The sequence below is a fragment of the Bufo bufo genome, chromosome 6, assembly GCF_905171765.1.
Source record: "Bufo bufo chromosome 6, aBufBuf1.1, whole genome shotgun sequence".
Classification (NCBI taxonomy): Eukaryota; Metazoa; Chordata; class Amphibia; order Anura; family Bufonidae; genus Bufo; species Bufo bufo.
In genome coordinates this window covers 191,679,540-191,697,560 of record NC_053394.1, presented here as the reverse complement: position 1 = coordinate 191,697,560, position 18,021 = coordinate 191,679,540, and the positions used below count along the sequence as shown (strand labels likewise).

Below are 18,021 nucleotides of genomic sequence, written 5' to 3'. Positions count from 1 at the left end.
ATTGGCAATATAGTTTGTCTTTTATATATTAGCATGATAATACTTGTAAAATCCAAATGGTTAAAGAAAATGAAAACTAGAGTTGTTTACATGCAGTGCATAGTCTATTCAGAAAATGGCAGGTAACGTTAAAAGGAGTTCTTCTAAAGTACATATTAAAGAGGACCTTTCACCACTCCTGAAGTGCCTGTTTTAATAGCTACATACATTTCCAATGTAATAAAAATTCTAGAGCATCTATTCATATGGCTCTGTGTTGTGACATTCCTTTATTATTTCTACTAGAAGTTATGAATGAATTTCTAGCAAACTGCAGTATGGCTACAGCAGGGAGTTGAACAGTTTCACTCTATCCAGTCAGTGCTGCTATTGTCAGACTGTACAGGGACACCTGGCCCCTAACTGGTTACCACCCCTCTGTTCCCTTACTGCAGATTGGTAGTATTTAATTCATAACTTCTAGTAGAAATAATAAAGACATGGCACAACATAGAGCCATAAGAATAGATGTTCCAGAAATGTTATTACATGAGGAATGGATGTACACTAGGTATTAAAACAGGCATGTCAGGAGGGTGACAGGTCCTCTTAAAATGTAGACTTAAATATTCAAAACAAGAATATAGAATATTCACCACTTGATTTATTCCATGAAGATATCCAAAACTTTGTCCTCCCCATCACTCTGAAAACCCTGGCTCTGAGGGGTGAACTAAGGTATTTTCCAGACTTAGGCCTCATGCACACGACAGTTGTTTTTCTCGGCCTCCGTTCCGTTTTTTTTTGCGGATAGGATGGGGACCCATTCATTTCAATGGGTCAGCAAAAAAATGCTGATAGTTCATCCGTTTGTGTTCCGCGTCCGTTGTCCGTGTTTCCCTTCAGCAAAAAAAATAGTGCATGTCCTACTTTTTTCACATTTGCGGACAAGGATAGGCATTTATTACAAGGGATCTGTGGGAAAAAAAACAGATCCTCCAAAAAAACGGATGCCGCATCCGTTTTTTGGGCGGACGCACAATTTGCAGACGCAAATAACAACTGTCGTGTGCATGAGGCCTTTAATGCTTAGCCTCCCGGCAGGCTGTTCCAGCGTAAAGTGCTGGAAATTGGCTGGACAAAAACTGCTGCATGCAGCTGTATTTGTCTATTTGTTTCTCAGCATATTTCCCAATTTACAATCATAGTTATTGGGCCCAGACAGCAATGCCGGATTCGGCAGGCTGTTCAAGCCGGGAACAGCCTGACTGATTGGTAGAAGATAGTGTCCCTTCCACTCTTTTTTTTATCCCTACCTCCATTTGTCCTAGGTGGCTAATTACATGCTCTACCACATGCCAACCACGGGAATGATGATGTGAAAATGTTACTAAAATATTCAAATCTTACGAAGGGGTCAGCATGCTCCAGCTGTTCTAAAACTACTCCCAGAATGCTGCATTCACTTCTATGGGAGTTAGAACAAAAGCCAAGTAAGCGTGCATGCCGGGAGTTGCATTTTCACAGCAGCTGGAGTGTCCTAATAGAAGAAACATCTCAGATATGTTCTTTTCTGGAAAACCATTTGCATCAGTTATACAGGACTAAGCATTTCTCAATTGACCCAAGCTGCAGGGGAGTGGCTAAGTCAAAACATGCAGGTCAGAACTTCTGTGGCCTGTATTGCAGACTACTGCAGGGAGTCAGGTGAGTATTGTCCTTTTTTTTTCTCCCCTAACTCACTTTAGAGGAAGATAGTACTGGGGCACTGTACTATGAGGAGGGCAGAATAAGTACTAGAATACTAGGGGCACTACAGGGGGGCAGTGTAAGTGATGCATTATAAGTACTAGGGGCATTAGGTAGGGGGCCATTTTAACTAAAGTGCACTATAATACTAGGGGAACTACAGGGATGCACTATAATTGCTACACTGGGTGCACTAGGGTGCATTAAACCTAATGGGTACTATAGTGGGCATTATAATTACTGGGGGCACTAGAGGGGCATTATATATAATGGTGGTACTAGAGGGGGCATTATAACTACTGGGAGCACTATAGGGGCATTATAACTACTAGGGGCACAATATGCAGTATTATAATTACTGGGGACACTATACGCAGCATTATAATTACTGGGGGCACTACAGTTGAGATTATAATTATAAGGGGCACTTTAGGGGCCATTATATTGATTGGGAGCACTATACAGGGCATTCAATTTACTGTGGGCTCTACAGGGCTTTATCGAGTGGTCGCATTACTAATTGAGGCACTGTGGGAGCTTTTTAACCACTGGAGGTATTGTGGGTCATTATTATTATTTTATTGGGCACAATATGGAAGCCACTTTCTGGGAGCATTATCACTGTAAGGCCTCCTGCACACAAACGTGTGAGCCCTGTGGCCGTGCTGCGGCCCGCAAATTGCAGTCCGCAATGCATGAACACCGACCATGGGACAGCCGCAGCGGGTCGCGGACCCATTCACTTTAATGGGTCCGCGATCCGCCCATTCCGCAAAAAGATAGGACATGTTCCATCTTTTTGCGAAACACAAGTACAGGACGAAACCCCACAGAAGCACTCCGTAGTGCTTCCGTTCCGCATCTCCGGATTTGAGGGCCCATTGAAGTGAATTGGTCTGTATCCGTCATGCGGAATGCACACGGAACGGTGCCAGTGTATTGCGGATCCGCAAATGCGGTCCGCAATGCGGCAACGGGACATCTATGGTCGCGTGCAGGAGGCCTAAGGGACACTATTACTATTGAGGGATTATGAAGGAGAATTATAATGTTTGGTGGGACTTTTGGGAGCACTTTGGGAACTATCTGTATGGCACTTTCATTTCATAAGTATAGTGTTTTAAGCATTGGGGACCACAACGGGCACAGTATTAGGGATGAGCAGCCAGATAACACTGTTGGGCCACCAGGAGGATGATGATAGAAAAGTGAGAAACCTAACATAACGGGACGTGGATGGGCTGAATGGAGAAGATGAGAAAAGAGAAAGTGTACATCAGAGAAGACATAACTGGATGTAATAGGTATGTGGTGCTGTAATCTCCTGTATGTGTGATAGCACTGAATGTTCATCCAAGAATGCCTTTAGTGCTGGAGCTGGGCAGTTGGTTAGATTTTTTTTTTTTAACACATATGCATTGGGGTTTGGGCCTCCAAATCTTTTGAGACCCTGGCAACATCCCTGATAGTCCAATCTGACAAACGCTAAGATTACTTAGAGAATAGAGAAAATACAATAAGATCAATCTAAACAAGACAATAGAGAAGAGGAAAGTAAGTTATTCTTGCCTTTGTGTTATCAATGAGAAACAAGATAAAAAAAAGTATTAAAAAGGAAAAAGGGTGGTCATCATCATATGATCATCTTGAATCATAGCTAGACAGGAAGAGAAAATACTGATTACATAAATTTTGATGGACATCATTTCTTCATACATTCATTCCTTTGTCTTCACTTCACTTATTACTATCTTCACTTATTCTGCTATACTTTAAGGAAGCTTCTTATATATGCATGACATGAGGAAGGAATACTGCTCATTTATGCATAACATGAAAGAGCATACAGTTCAAGAAGGAAACATTTAAATGGCTGTCAGATTATTTCTGTGGCATTTCTGTCAGTGATTTATCAATGGGTGGTCACTGCTTTTCAAACAGGACCTGTCTGAGGGCGGATCTTTTGGCTTCTTTCTGCAGAGAGACTCTTCAAACGTTCTGTGTAAAAACCATTAAAATCCAACCTGTCAAACATAAGGAAAACATGTTGTTAAAAGAATGACATCAGATCAGTGTAATTTTCAGTCTCATTTTATATTTAAAGAATATTTTTATTTTTATTTTTTTTACATATAATGCTAACTCACCAGCAATATTCTAGCAGTGCAATCTATTTGATCCCAGCTCAGTTACTGTCATACATTTTTAACCTTTTCATTACAGGAACCTGTTCATGTGATCTCAATTCTGACCAACAGCCACGAAATTCCTCTCCTATTTAAACATTGGTCGGTCTCCCAGAGGCTTCCTTGTGTGAACTACAGGATGGCATCATTGCCTTTTAAATCCCTCCTGGCAGGGCTCAGGCACCTCACCATTCTCCTTGCTCCTCTGTATATCCATGTATACATAGCAGTCTGCTCAATATATAAGGCATCCCTCTCTCTGATAGACCAGGAGTGCAGATAGACAGAAGGTGAGTGTATACAGTGATCACCTGCAGAGTTCTCACTCACATTACCTGTCTGTACTATCTGTGTGTGAAAAATATCCATGTAGTCCTATGAGATGCATGCAGGAGGCAGGGAGGCCAGTGTGAAGCTGTAACAGCTGACAGGAAAGAAGAGGGCGGACAGGCTGAAGCTGCACCACACAGCAATACAGGGAGACACTGCAATGTGAGAGGACATAAGTTCTGTGTCACAGTTTTTTAGTTGCTGCCCTTAGACAGGGCTCAGAGCAGTGCAGTGTCACAAGACTCAACCTCCTTTGTCTCTGCAAAGTCAGGCACAATGAGAAATGTGAGATTCATTACGAGAACCATATCTGAGGGGACGACAGAATCAAGATGGCAGACAACCCACAAACGACACATCAAATAAACAGGTATACACAAGAGGCTCTATCTTATTCTTTAACTCCTTAAGTACCAGGCCCATTTTTGGTTTTGCATTTTCATTTTTTCTTCCCCACGTTCCAATAGCCATAACTTTTTAAATTGTCAATTTATATAGCCATATGAGGGCTTATTTTTGTTGGGATAAGTTATATTTTATTTAAGGGCACCATTTCATTTACCATGTCTGTTATTGGAAAATGGGGAAAAAATTATTTATGGGGTTAAATTGAAATAAACCCACAATTTTGCAAAGGTTTTTGACATCATGGCTTTCACTGTGCACTAAAAATGACATGATGTCCTTATTCTGTGGCTCAATACAAATATGGCGATACCTAACATGTTGTTTTTTTTTTACTACTTTTAAAAACAATTTAAAACCTTTGAAACAAAATCTACATTTTCTTTAAATCACCATTTTCTAACGGCCTTAAATTTTTTAAATTTCAGTCCACAGGGCTTATTTTTTGCAGGATTAACAGTAGTTTTCATTGGTACCATTTTTGTGGTACATACAACTTTTTAATGACTGTTATTCAATTTTTAAGGCTACTTTCACACTAGCGTTCGGGGTTCCGCTTGTGAGTTCCGTTTGAAGGCTCTCACAAGCGGCCCCGAACGGATCCGTACTGCCCCAATGCATTCTGAGTGGATGCGGATCCGCTCAGAATGCATCAGTTTGGCACCGTTTGTCCTCCGCTCCGCTCAGCAGACGGACACCCGAACGCTGCTTGCAGCGTTTTCGTGTCCGCCTGGCCGTGCGGAGCCAAACGGATCCGTCCAGACTTACAATGCAAGTCAATGGGGACGGATCCGTTTGACATTGACACAATATGGTGCAATTTCAAACGGATCCGTCCCCCATTGACTTTCAATGTAAAGTCAGGATTATACCATCAGATCGGAGTTTTCTCCAATCCGATGGTATATTTTAACTTGAAGCGTCCCCATCACCATGGGAACGCCTCTATGTTAGAATATACCATCGGATTTGAGTTACATCGTGAAACTCAAATCCGACAGTATATTATAACACAGAGGCGTTCCCATGGTGATGGGGACGCTTCAAGTTAGAATATACTGAGAACTGTGCACATGACTGCCCCCTGCTGCCTGGCAGGTGCTGCCAGGCAGCAGGGGGCAGACCCCCCCCCCCCCCCCCCTCCTGTATTTAACTTATTGGTGGCCAGTGCGGCCCCCCCTCCCTCCCCAGTATTAATTGTAACCAGTGCGGCCCCCCTCCCTCTATATTCATCGGTGGCCAGTGCGGATATTAAATATGAGCAGTGCGGTCTCCCCCTCCCTCCCCAATATTAAATATGAGCAGTGCGGCCTCCCCCTCCCTCCCTCCCCAGTATTAAATATGAGCAGTGCGGTCTCCCCCTCCCTCCCCAGTATTAAATATGAGCAGTGCGGTCTCCCCCTCCCTCCCTCCCCAGTATTAAATATGAGCAGTGCGGTCTCCCCCCCTCCCTCCCTCCCCAGTATTAAATATGAGCAGTGCGGTCTCCCCCCTCCCTCCCCAGTATTAAATATGAGCAGTGCTGCCTCCCCCTCCCTCTATTCATTGGTGGCCAGTGCGGATTCAAAGTATTGTGATCAGTGCGGCCTCCCCTCCCCCCCCCCCCATCATTGGTGGCAGCGGAGAGTACCGATCGGAGTCCCAGTTTAAATCGCTGGGGCTCCGATCGGTTACCATGGCAGCCAAGACGCTATTGCAGTCTTGGCTGCCATGGTTACTTAGCAACAAATAGCAGCATTATACTTACCTGAAGAGCTGCGATCTATGTGACCGGCCGGGAGCTCCTCCTACTGGTAAGTGACAGGTCTATAGGCAATGCGCCGCACAGACCTGTCACTTTACCAGTAGGAGGAGCTCCCGGCCGGTCACATAGATCGCAGCTCTTCAGGTAAGTATAATGATTCTATTTGTTGCTAAGTAACCATGGCAGCCAAGACTGCAATAGCGTCTTGGCTGCCATGGTAACCGATCGGAGCCCTAGCGATTTAAACTGGGACTCCGATCGGTACTCTCCGCTGCCACCAATGATGGGGGGGGGGGGGGGGGGAAGAGGCCGCACTGATCACAATACTTTGAATCCGCACTGGCCACCAATGAATAGAGGGAGGGGGAGGCCGCACTGCTCATATTTAATACTGGGGAGGGAGGGAGGGGGAGACCGCACTGCTCATATTTAATACTGGGGAGGGAGGGGGGGGAAGACCGCACTGCTCATATTTAATACTGGGGAGGGAGGGAGACCGCACTGCTCATATTTAATACTGGGGAGGGAGGGAGGGGGAGACCGCACTGCTCATATTTAATATCCGCACTGGCCACCGATGAATATAGAGGGAGGGGGGCCGCACTGGTTACAATTAATACTGGGGAGGGAGGGGGGGCCGCACTGGCCACCAATAAGTTAAATACAGGAGGGGGGGGGGGGGGGCTGCCCCCTGCTGCCTGGCAGCATCTGCCAGGCAGCAGGGGGCAGTCATGTACACAGTTCTCAGTATATTCTAACTTGAAGCGTCCCCATCACCATGGGAACGCTTCTGTGTTTAGAATATACTGTCTCCCCCTCCCTCCCCAATATTAAATATGAGCAGTGCGGCCTCCCCCTCCCTCCCCAGTATTAAATATGAGCAGTGCGGTCTCCCCCTCCCTCCCCAGTATTAAATATGAGCAGTGCGGTCTCCCCCTCCCTCCCTCCCCAGTATTAAATATGAGCAGTGCGGTCTCCCCCCTCCCTCCCTCCCCAGTATTAAATATGAGCAGTGCGGTCTCCCCCCTCCCTAGTATTAAATATGAGCAGTGCTGCCTCCCCCTCCCTCTATTCATTGGTGGCCAGTGCGGATTCAAAGTATTGTGATCAGTGCGGCCTCCCCTCCCCCCCCCCATCATTGGTGGCAGCGGAGAGTACCGATCGGAGTCCCAGTTTAAATCGCTGGGGCTCCGATCGGTTACCATGGCAGCCAAGACGCTATTGCAGTCTTGGCTGCCATGGTTACTTAGCAACAAATAGCAGCATTATACTTACCTGAAGAGCTGCGATCTATGTGACCGGCCGGGAGCTCCTCCTACTGGTAAGTGACAGGTCTATAGGCAATGCGCCGCACAGACCTGTCACTTTACCAGTAGGAGGAGCTCCCGGCCGGTCACATAGATCGCAGCTCTTCAGGTAAGTATAATGATTCTATTTGTTGCTAAGTAACCATGGCAGCCAAGACTGCAATAGCGTCTTGGCTGCCATGGTAACCGATCGGAGCCCTAGCGATTTAAACTGGGACTCCGATCGGTACTCTCCGCTGCCACCAATGATGGGGGGGGGGGGGGGAAGAGGCCGCACTGATCACAATACTTTGAATCCGCACTGGCCACCAATGAATAGAGGGAGGGGGAGGCCGCACTGCTCATATTTAATACTGGGGAGGGAGGGAGGGAGGGAGGGGGAGACCGCACTGCTCATATTTAATACTGGGGAGGGAGGGGGGGGAAGACCGCACTGCTCATATTTAATACTGGGGAGGGAGGGGGAGACCGCACTGCTCATATTTAATACTGGGGAGGGAGGGAGGGGGAGACCGCACTGCTCATATTTAATATCCGCACTGGCCACCGATGAATATAGAGGGAGGGGGGCCGCACTGGTTACAATTAATACTGGGGAGGGAGGGGGGGCCGCACTGGCCACCAATAAGTTAAATACAGGAGGGGGGGGGGGGGGCTGCCCCCTGCTGCCTGGCAGCATCTGCCAGGCAGCAGGGGGCAGTCATGTACACAGTTCTCAGTATATTCTAACTTGAAGCGTCCCCATCACCATGGGAACGCTTCTGTGTTTAGAATATACTGTCGGATCTGAGTTTTCCGAAGTGAAAAATCAGATCTGAAATAAACTGTTATGCAAACGGATCCGTTCTGAACGGATGCAAGCGTTTGCATTATAGGAGCGGATCCGTCTGATGAAACATCAGACGGACCCGCTCGAACGCTAGTGTGAAAGTAGCCTAAGGAGGGAAAAGGCGACAAAAAAAAGGCGAATTGAAAAGGTGACCAAAAAAATGTCAAATCGTGTTTTTTTATTTTTGTGTTCATTACACAAGAAATAGTTTATTTTTTTTTTATTGTTTATATATTTTTATATGTAAAATTGGGATAGGGATCTTGGGAAAGATTTAAACTTTAATATTTTAATGTTTTGTTTTTTTGTTGGATCCATGATCATGTCCAAAAACAGATACTGTCAGACTCCCACGACATATGAAAAAAAAATCTCATGAAAAAATAAAAAGAAAAGTTGTATTTGTGAAAAAAGACCATATCCCACTGTTGTTAAAACTAATAATGGTACAATTATTTTTCCTTTGATGACATAACACATAAAATGTGAAATAACAAATCCTAATACTTAGAATGTATAAATAAATCCACATGAAACCAAAAAGTGCATAAGCAGAGTCTGACACTATAGGTGCCTTCACACACTGCAGATTTTGTTGCAGAATTTTATGCAAATCAGTTTTGGGGCTCTTTCACACCTGCGTTATTGTCTTCCGGCATAGAGTTCCGTCGTCGGGGCTCTATGCCGGAAGAATCCTGATCAGGATTATCCTAATGCATTCTGAATGGAGAGAAATCCGTTCAGGATGCATCAGGATGTCTTCAGTTCCGGAACGGAACGTTTGCTGGCCGGAGAAAATACCGCAGCATGCTGCGCTTTTTGCTCCGGCCAAAAATCCGGAACACTTGCCGCAAGGCCGGATCCAGAATTAATGCCCATTGGAAGGCATTGATCCGGATCCGGCCTTAAGCTAAACGTCGTTTCGGCGCATTGCCGGAGCCGACATTTAGCTTTTTCTGAATGGTTACCATGGCTGCCGGGACGCTAAAGTCCTGGCAGCCATGGTAAGTGTAGTGGGGAGCGGGGGAGCAGCATACTTACCGTCCGTGCGGCTCCCCGGGCGCTCCAGAGTGACGTCAGGGCGCCCCAAGCGCATGGATCACGTGATCGCATGGATCACGTCATCCATGCGCATGGGGTGCTCTGACGTCATTCTGGAGCGCCCCGGGAGCCGCACGGACTGTAAGTATACCGCTCCCCCGCTCCCCGCTCCTACTATGGCAACCAGGACTTTAATAGCGTCCTGGCTGCCATAGTAACACTGAAAGCATTTGGAAGACGCTTTCAGTACACTTGCTTTCAGTACACTTGCGTTTTTCCGGATCCGGCGGGCACCTCCGGCAACGGAAGTGCATGCCGGATCCCAACAACGCAAGTGTGAAAGAGGCCTTAGTCATTTGAATGGGGTGGCAAGCACATTGATTTCTACAATCCTCATTCAGGTGAATGGAACGGATTTTCAGTTGCAGAAATTCTGCAATAAACTCAGCAGCACGTGAAGGTGCCCTATCCCAGCCAGGACTGCAGTGGAAAAGAAACCCACACATTACAACATATGCAACTTCTTCGGGGAGTGATCAGTGAATGAATCTGAGTTTTTATACCTATATGCAGGACAGTTAATTAAAGGGGTTGTCCACTTTTTTTACATTGATGACTAGAGATTAGCAAAGTTTTCCAAAATTTGATTTGGTTGCTTTGCCAAATTTTCCCCCAAAAATGTTCTTCAATCTGAATTAATTCATCACGAAGCACATTAAATCAGGTCGATTCCGGCCTGCAGTTAAATTTTAGGGAGAATGTATCCTGGTGAACATCACTGTGCAGTGCATAGCTAGTCCTTTCTAGTAGCGAAAGAGTTATTATGCATCTTAATGACAGGCAGGTCACACATATGGATGCGTGCATCATCGTGCAGGCCACCATCATTCCTAGCTAACACCTTGCTTAAAAAAAAAAAAAAAAAAAAAAAAAAAAAAAGCATACAGCATCCTTCAGTAAAGCAAAAAAAAAACAAAAAAAAAAGCTACGTGCCCCTGCAGCTGTCCCAATGACCCTTTAGTGGAACAAAACAAAGGACATGGAGGCGGCACCAATAAAGTTGTAGACAAAAATAAGGCTCTTTTAATCCATGTTATGGCAGTGCAAACACATGTGTTTGAATCCCTTCTGTTAGATGTAGATAGACTGTGTGTCACTATTAGGCCTCATGCACACGACCGTTGTGTGTTTTGCGGTCCGCAAACCGCAGATCCGCAAAACACGGATGACGTCCGTGCGCGTTCCGCAATTTGCAGAACGGCACAGACCGCCTTTAATATACCTGCCTATTTTTGTCCGCAAAGCGCGGACAAGAATAGGACATGTTATATATTTTTGGCGGACCACAGAACGGAGCACACGGAGTGCTGTCCGCATCTTTTGCGGCCCCATTGAAGTGAATGGGTCCGCATCAGAGCTGCCAAAATTGCGGCTCGGATGTGGACCAAAACATCGGCCATGTGCATGAGGCCTTAGGCTTAGTTCACACATGACTTATTTGGCAAGTTATTTTCAGCCCAAAGCAGGTGCGGGTCAAACCCACAGAACAGGTGCAGCTCTATTCATGATACCTAATCCGAGAGTAGGCTTGCCTGCTGAATTTGCCTCACAATAAGTGATGGAAATAACTGACCAAATAACAGAAGTGTGAACTCCACCTTACAGGTCAATGTTAGCGCAGCCAGGTCTAATTTATCTGCGTGGACTTAACCGCGCAGTGGCCCAAAATTCAAGTAGTGGTCCCATGACAGTGGGGAGGGTGTCAGCAGTAAAGCTGCGTTCACATCACTGTTTATTTTTTCGTTCTCCTGATCCGTCAGAAGAACAGCCCAAAAAAGGCAGATCCTGTAGGTTGAGCATCCATCTTGACACAGTCAGTATGTGGTCCGCAAAAACTGGAGTGGGTCCAAAATAGAAATAACACGTGATTGAAATATTTGCATGTCTCTGTCTGTTTTGGACCCATTCCTGCTTTTGGCTTCCAAATCATGATCAAATCCTGATGCAAAACACTAACCGTGTGATAGAGGTCTTCTGGACGCTTAACCCCTTAAGGACTCAGCCCTATTTCACCTTAAGGACTTGGCCATTTTTTGCAAATCTGACCAGTGTCACTTTAAGTGCTCATAACTTTAAAACGCTTTGACTTACCCAGGCCGTTCTGAGATTTTTTTTCGTCACATATTGTACTTTATGACACTGCTAAAATTGGGTCAAAAAAGTAAATTTTTTGCATAAAAAAAAATAAAATTTTTACCAAAAATTTTGAAAAATTAGCAAATTTCAAAGTTTCAGTTTCTCTACTTCTGTAATACATAGTAATACCCCCAAAAATTGTGATGACTTTACATTCCCCATATGTCTACTTCATGTTTGTAGCATTTTGGGGATGTTACAAGGCTTAGAAGTTTAGAAGCAAATTTTGAAATTTTCAAATCTTCAAAATCCCACTTTTTATGGACCAGTTCAGGTTTGAAGTCATATTGTGAGGCTTAGATAATAGAAACCTCCCAAACCTCCCATTGTAGAAACTACACCCCTCAAGGTATTCAAAACTGTTTTTTCAAACTTTATTAACCCTTTAGGTCTTCCACAAGAGTTAATGGCAGATTGAGAAACAATTTCGAAATTTCTATTTTTTGGAAAATTTTCCTATATAATCAATTTTTTACAGGAGTAAAACAAGGGTTAACTGCCAAACAAAACTCAAAATGGGTTGCCCCGATTCTGTAGTTTGCAGAAACACCCCATATGTGGTCGTAAACTACTGTTTGGCCGAACGGGAGCACATAAAATGAGGGGAATACCATATGGGTTTTGGAAGGCAGATTTTGCAGGACTGGTTTTGTTTATACCATGTCCCATTTGAAGCCCCCTGTTGCACCCCTAGAATAGAAATTTCAAAAAAGTGACTCCATCTAAGAAAGTACACCCCTCAAGATATTCAAAACTGGGTTTACAAACTTTGTTAACCCTTTAGGTGTTCCACAAGCGTTAATGGCAGATGGAGAAACAATTTTGAAATTTCTATTTTTTGGAAAATTTTCCATTTTAACTCTTACTTTATTACTGGAAAAAATGGGTTAACAGCCAAACAAAACTCAAAATGGGTTGCCCCGATTCTGTAGTTTGCAGAAACACCCCATATGTGGCCGTAAACTACTATTTGGCTAAACGGCAGGACATAGAAGAAGGGGAACGTCATATGGTTTTTGGAATGCAGATTTTGCTGGACTGGTTTATTTACACCATGTACCCTTTCAAGCCCCCTGATGCACCCCTAGAGTAGAAATATTAGTAGAGGCAATAAATATTTAGTTTTGTTTGGCTGTTAACCCTTGCTTTATTACTGGCAAAAAGGATTCAAATGGAAATTTTGCCCAAAAATGGGTGTTTTGGCACCGTTTTTATTTTATATTTTTAACACCGTTCATCCGAGGCGTTTGGTCAAAAGTTATTTTTATAGCGACGACTTTTACGCACGCGACGATGCCCAATATGTATGGTTCTCAGACTTTGGAGACACTAAGCAGGCATCCTAAAACTGCGGCCCTCCAGATGTTGTAAAACTACAATTCCCACCATGCCCTGCTAATGGCTGTAGGTTGTCTGGGCATGCTGGGAGTTATAGTTTTACAACATCTGGAGGGCCGCAGTTTGAGGATGCCTGCACTAAAACTAATATTTTTTTTGGAAAAAAAAATTGTTTCCGTGTCTCCAAAGTCTGAGAGACATAGTTTTTTATGTTTTCTAGTGGACTGTTGGGGATTATAAAAATTTAGTACTCCATGGAAGTGTGATACTCCCTGAAGCAATCGATAACGCAGAGGCCCGGATGATCGGGGCACGTGTTGCACCGAGTGGTGGTGTCCTTCCGTATCCCCCTCCTGCGACACACTCTGCACTTTTTTTGGGTTCGTCCCTTCTTTCCAGTATGGGGGACCACACCTGGAAAGTGTTGGCCAGGGACGATCCGGGCGCCTCCAATTCCCGAGGTACTCCGGCCTGCTCTTTCCCGGTCCGAAAAGATCAGGTCCCTGTGCTGCCAGCGCGGATAGTACAAAAGAGTTGTACATGGCAACCTGCACCAAGTAGACCGCAACTTTTTTGTACCATGCCCGGGTTTTGCGCATGGCGTTATATGGCAAGTGGCAGGGGGGAGGTCTGGGGTCTGATAGATGGATCAAAGAAAGTTTTGAATAAAAGTGCTTTCTTTTTTCCTAACTAACTTTTCCCTTCTTTCCCTGCCTAACGGTGCCTCTCCCTCACTGACCCTAACCTACCTGGGTGGCGATGGGTGCAGGAGGGTGATGGATGGCGATTAGGGGGACTCAGGAGCTGGTGCTGGACGCTGCTGCCGGGTGCTCGTGCAGAACAGGAAGAGGAGGGGAGAGAGGAGCGCAGGAAGTTTGAATCTCGCGCCTCTCTCCCCTCCACCAATCAGCACCCTGGACAGCAGTGTTCAGCACCAGCACCGCCTCTCCAAATCTTCGGACTGCGATTGGTGGTGTATAATTACGCCACCGATCGCAGTCTTTTTCCGGTTCATCGGGTCACAGGACACCCGAATGGACCGGAAACGCAGAAAACCGCAGGTCTGAATTGACCTGCGGTTTTCTGCGATCGCCGATACGGGGGGGTCAAATGACCCCCCCCCCCCCTGCGTTGTTACGGGATGCCGGCTGAATGATTTCAGCCGGCATCCCATTGCGATTAACCCCTGAGGCGCCGGAATACCGATTTAAAGTTAGGACGTACCGGTATGCCCTGAGTCCTTAAGGACTCGGGAAATAGGGCGTACCGATACGCCCTGCGTCCTTAAGGGGTTAAACGACAGGACCCATTTTTTTCTGGAAGGCTACATTCACACAACCGTATGTGTTTTTTTCCAGATCCATTGTACCAGTGCCTATACTTGTCCGCAAAGCAGACAAGAATAGGACATGTTTTTTTTGAGGGGCTACGGAACGGACATACGTATGTGGATAGCACACAGTGTGCTATCCGCATTTTTTGCAGACCCATTGAAATGAATGGGTCTGCATCCTATCCGCAAACCCCCCCCCCCCAAAAAAAAAAAAACGGAACGGACATGGTAACAAAATACGTTCGTGTGATTGTAGCCTCAATGGAAAAATAAACAGTGATGTCAACCTGGCCAGACAGGGACACTAGTTGCCCCATAACAGACTGGTGAGGGTGGCAACAGCATGAAGAGTCACAATAGTGGCCCCAGAACAGACAGGTGAGGGTGGCAACAGCATGAAGAGTCACAATAGTGGCCCCATAACAGACTGGTGAGGGTGGCAACAGCATGAAGAGTCACAATAGTGGCCCCATAACAGACTGGTGAGGGTGGCAACAGCATGAAGAGTCAAAATAGTGGCCCCGAAACAGACAGGTGAGGGTGGCAATAGCATGAAGAGTCACAATAGTGGCCCTGGAACAGATAGGTGAGGATGGCAAAAGCATGAAGAGTCACAATAGTGGCCCCGAAACAGACAGGTGAGGGTGGCAATAGCATGAAGAGTCACAATAGTGGCCCTGGAACAGATAGGTGAGGGTGGCAAAAGCATGAAGAGTCACAATAGTGGCTCTAGTACAGAGTGGGGTGGGGGGCACAACAGCAGTGGCAGTAGCAGCACAAGATGGCATCAGATCACAGTAGGGGCAGATGGCAGTAGAGGCAGCAGGCAGGTGACAACATTAGAATAGTGGCAGCAGCGCATGGACAGAATTAACAGGCCATTGTCACAATGTTCTGGTGTGGCAGCACACTACAGTCAAATCATTACTGCCAGAATGATCTAGTCTGTTGTATCAGGCACTGGTGTCTGGAAATCCTGGTTGATCAAGGCCCAATTCATCTTTATAAAATTTAGTCTCTCAACAGTTTGTGTTGAAAGGAGAGTTCTCTTTGGGATAAATATGCCACCCGCCGCACTAAACATCCGCTCTGATGCCACACTACTGGCCCAGGACAAACTCTGCCAGTTGCAGCCACAATTCAAGTTTGGCTTCCAAGTAGGCTGGGGATCTTCGATCTGGGGTGACAGGGTGCAGTCCAATTATGCACATAATGCGGCTGTCACTAGCAACTCAGCATGCATCTGGCCATTTGCCCAAGGGACTCAGATAGCTGTAAAGTACATACACCAATCACAAACATTTAGAGATATTTGGCTTTCGGGTGAAATTTATGGAAAGCGTAAAAAGTTCATGCTACAGTGATATTATATAATGAAAGTAGGGCATTTAAGTAGAAGCATGCAATGGTGATTTCCTCATCTCAAACAATTTATTGAAACAAAAGCCAACGGTGGTGAGTATACCCACACAAAAAATGTCAATGTCTCAATAACTTGTCATGTGGCCTTGAGCATCAATTACAGCTTGACGACATTGTCTAATACTGTTCACAAGTCTAGTTATTGTCTGCTGAGGCATGGCATCCCACTCTTCTTGAAGGGCGGCCCTCAGGCCATTGAGGTTCTGGGGTACAGAATTCAGAGCCTCTACATGGCGACTCAGCTGATCCCATAAGTTTTCAATGGGAATCAGGCCTGGAGAAAGTGCAGGTCACTCCATTTGAGGTACCCCATCTCCAGCAGCCGTTCCCTAATGATGCGACCTCGATGAGCTGGCGCATTATCGTCCGTGAAGATGAAATTAGGCCTGTGTTGTTCATTGTTGATGGCCATCATTTCTACTCAGCGTGAATTGACTTTCATCAGTGAACAGCACTGAGGCCCACTGGTCCCTTGTCCAGCATAGAGGCTCCCTGGCCCATGCAGGATGATGACGCCTGTGCCTGGTGTTGTGGTCAGTTACCCATGCAGGTCATCTAACACGCAGACCAAGCTTACGTAAATGGTTTTGAATGGCCTGATATGATACTATGGTGCCTCTCATCTACCTTAAATGTGCCTGGAGTTGTGCGGCATTCATCATACGGTTCCGCAGGGCATTGTTCACAATGAAGCAGTCATCAGTGTGGGATGTGGCCAAAGGATGTCCACTTCTTTGCCTTTCTGTGACTCTTCCAGTCTCTCTGTATCTCTGTTGATGACACTCATGGCCACATCCCTGACCACTCGCAACACGTGTTCCCACCCAACTGTCATCATCACTAGTTGCACACATAAGGGAGGATGTAGCAGATCTCTCCTCCAAGTCTGTACTGGCCTGTGGCTGCTGACTGTCCTCACTAAGCTCATCCTCACTGAGAAGCGAAGCAGAGCCAGTAACACGCATAAGGAGCAGCATAATAACGAGGCAGTTGCAGGACAGGTGAGGGCACAGAGATTGTTCCTGGGCCATGCCAACTAAGCGTGGTGTATGATAGTGCCAACTGTGGCCTGTTGCTGAGGCTGATGCTACCACCGCCCCTTCTACCGCTGCTACTTGTGCCGGCAACATTTTTGCCACTGCCCATTCCTTTTGAGGATCCAGGCAACTATCTGTTGCCCTTAGTGTACAGAAACTGAATCCGTAATGTAACAGAAGTATAAATGGCGCAGCAGATAAACTTGAAAAACTTGCATATATGTTACACGGCCTGTTGACAATGAGTCTGATGCACAGTATGTCTATGTTTAACTGAAAAGATTAATTATTAATGGTGCAGCAGATGAACTAGGTACACGCGCCTATATATTGGACCGGGTGTTGAGACTAAGTCTGATGCAGTCAGTCTGTGTATAACAGAACAGATAAAGAATGAATGGCACAGCAGTGGAGCAAGATACATAGAGCCTGCACTGACCCTCCAATGTCCCTACAGTCTCCCTACTCTCCCTAGTGTCTGAAAACTCTCCCTATGATCTCCCTACACTGTCCATATCTAATATTCTACAATTAAAATATTGCTGAAACACTGTCCCTAGCACTTGGCACGTCTATGCTCAGTTCACAGTAAAATGGTGGCGACTGGGCGGGATTAGGCTTTTTATAGGGCTGTGACATCACAGGGGATAACTATCTGCTGAATCACTGGCTGCATGTCTTTATGGGTCATATCACGTTCCCAGGCTTCTTACTTTCACTTTGTAACATGTGTAGCCGCTACTGTTTAGCAAAGCGAGCTTCGGATGCTACATATAAAGTCGCTTCGTTCAAAACTTCGGAATAATACTGTACGGAGATCCGTCTCTGTACAGTATTAGAATCTATGGGCTCCGATAAGCCAAAGTTAGTTATTCACAAATTTGCATGTGATTACACCAAATAACTTCGGTAGTTGATTTTTAAAGTGGAAAACCACTTTAAAACTTAAAATCGAACTCGGCTTCGGTTCCGACTAGTACCTCGGAACCCAAGCAGAGTTCGTTTCAAGGATCTCCATAAAGTATTATTCCGAAGTTTTGAACAAAGCAACTTCAATTGTAACATCCGAAGCTCGCTTCGTTCAACACTAGTGCAGTGTCCCACTATGTGCTACATGTGGGCACT

At 45.6% G+C, this 18,021-nt stretch overlaps 1 protein-coding gene across 2 annotated transcripts in view; it reads right to left on the bottom strand.

Annotated features, from left to right (window-relative positions):
* Positions 1–3,111: 3,111 nt before the first annotated feature.
* TUBGCP2 (tubulin gamma complex associated protein 2) overlaps positions 3,112–18,021 on the bottom strand; it is a 478,187-nt gene continuing 463,277 nt past the window's right edge. For both annotated transcript variants that reach the window (XM_040435527.1, XM_040435528.1), the window contains exon 18: positions 3,112–3,752. In XM_040435527.1, coding sequence (XP_040291461.1) covers positions 3,662–3,752 — 91 coding nt within the window. In that variant the 3' untranslated portion in view covers positions 3,112–3,661. The remainder of the gene's footprint in view (positions 3,753–18,021) is intronic.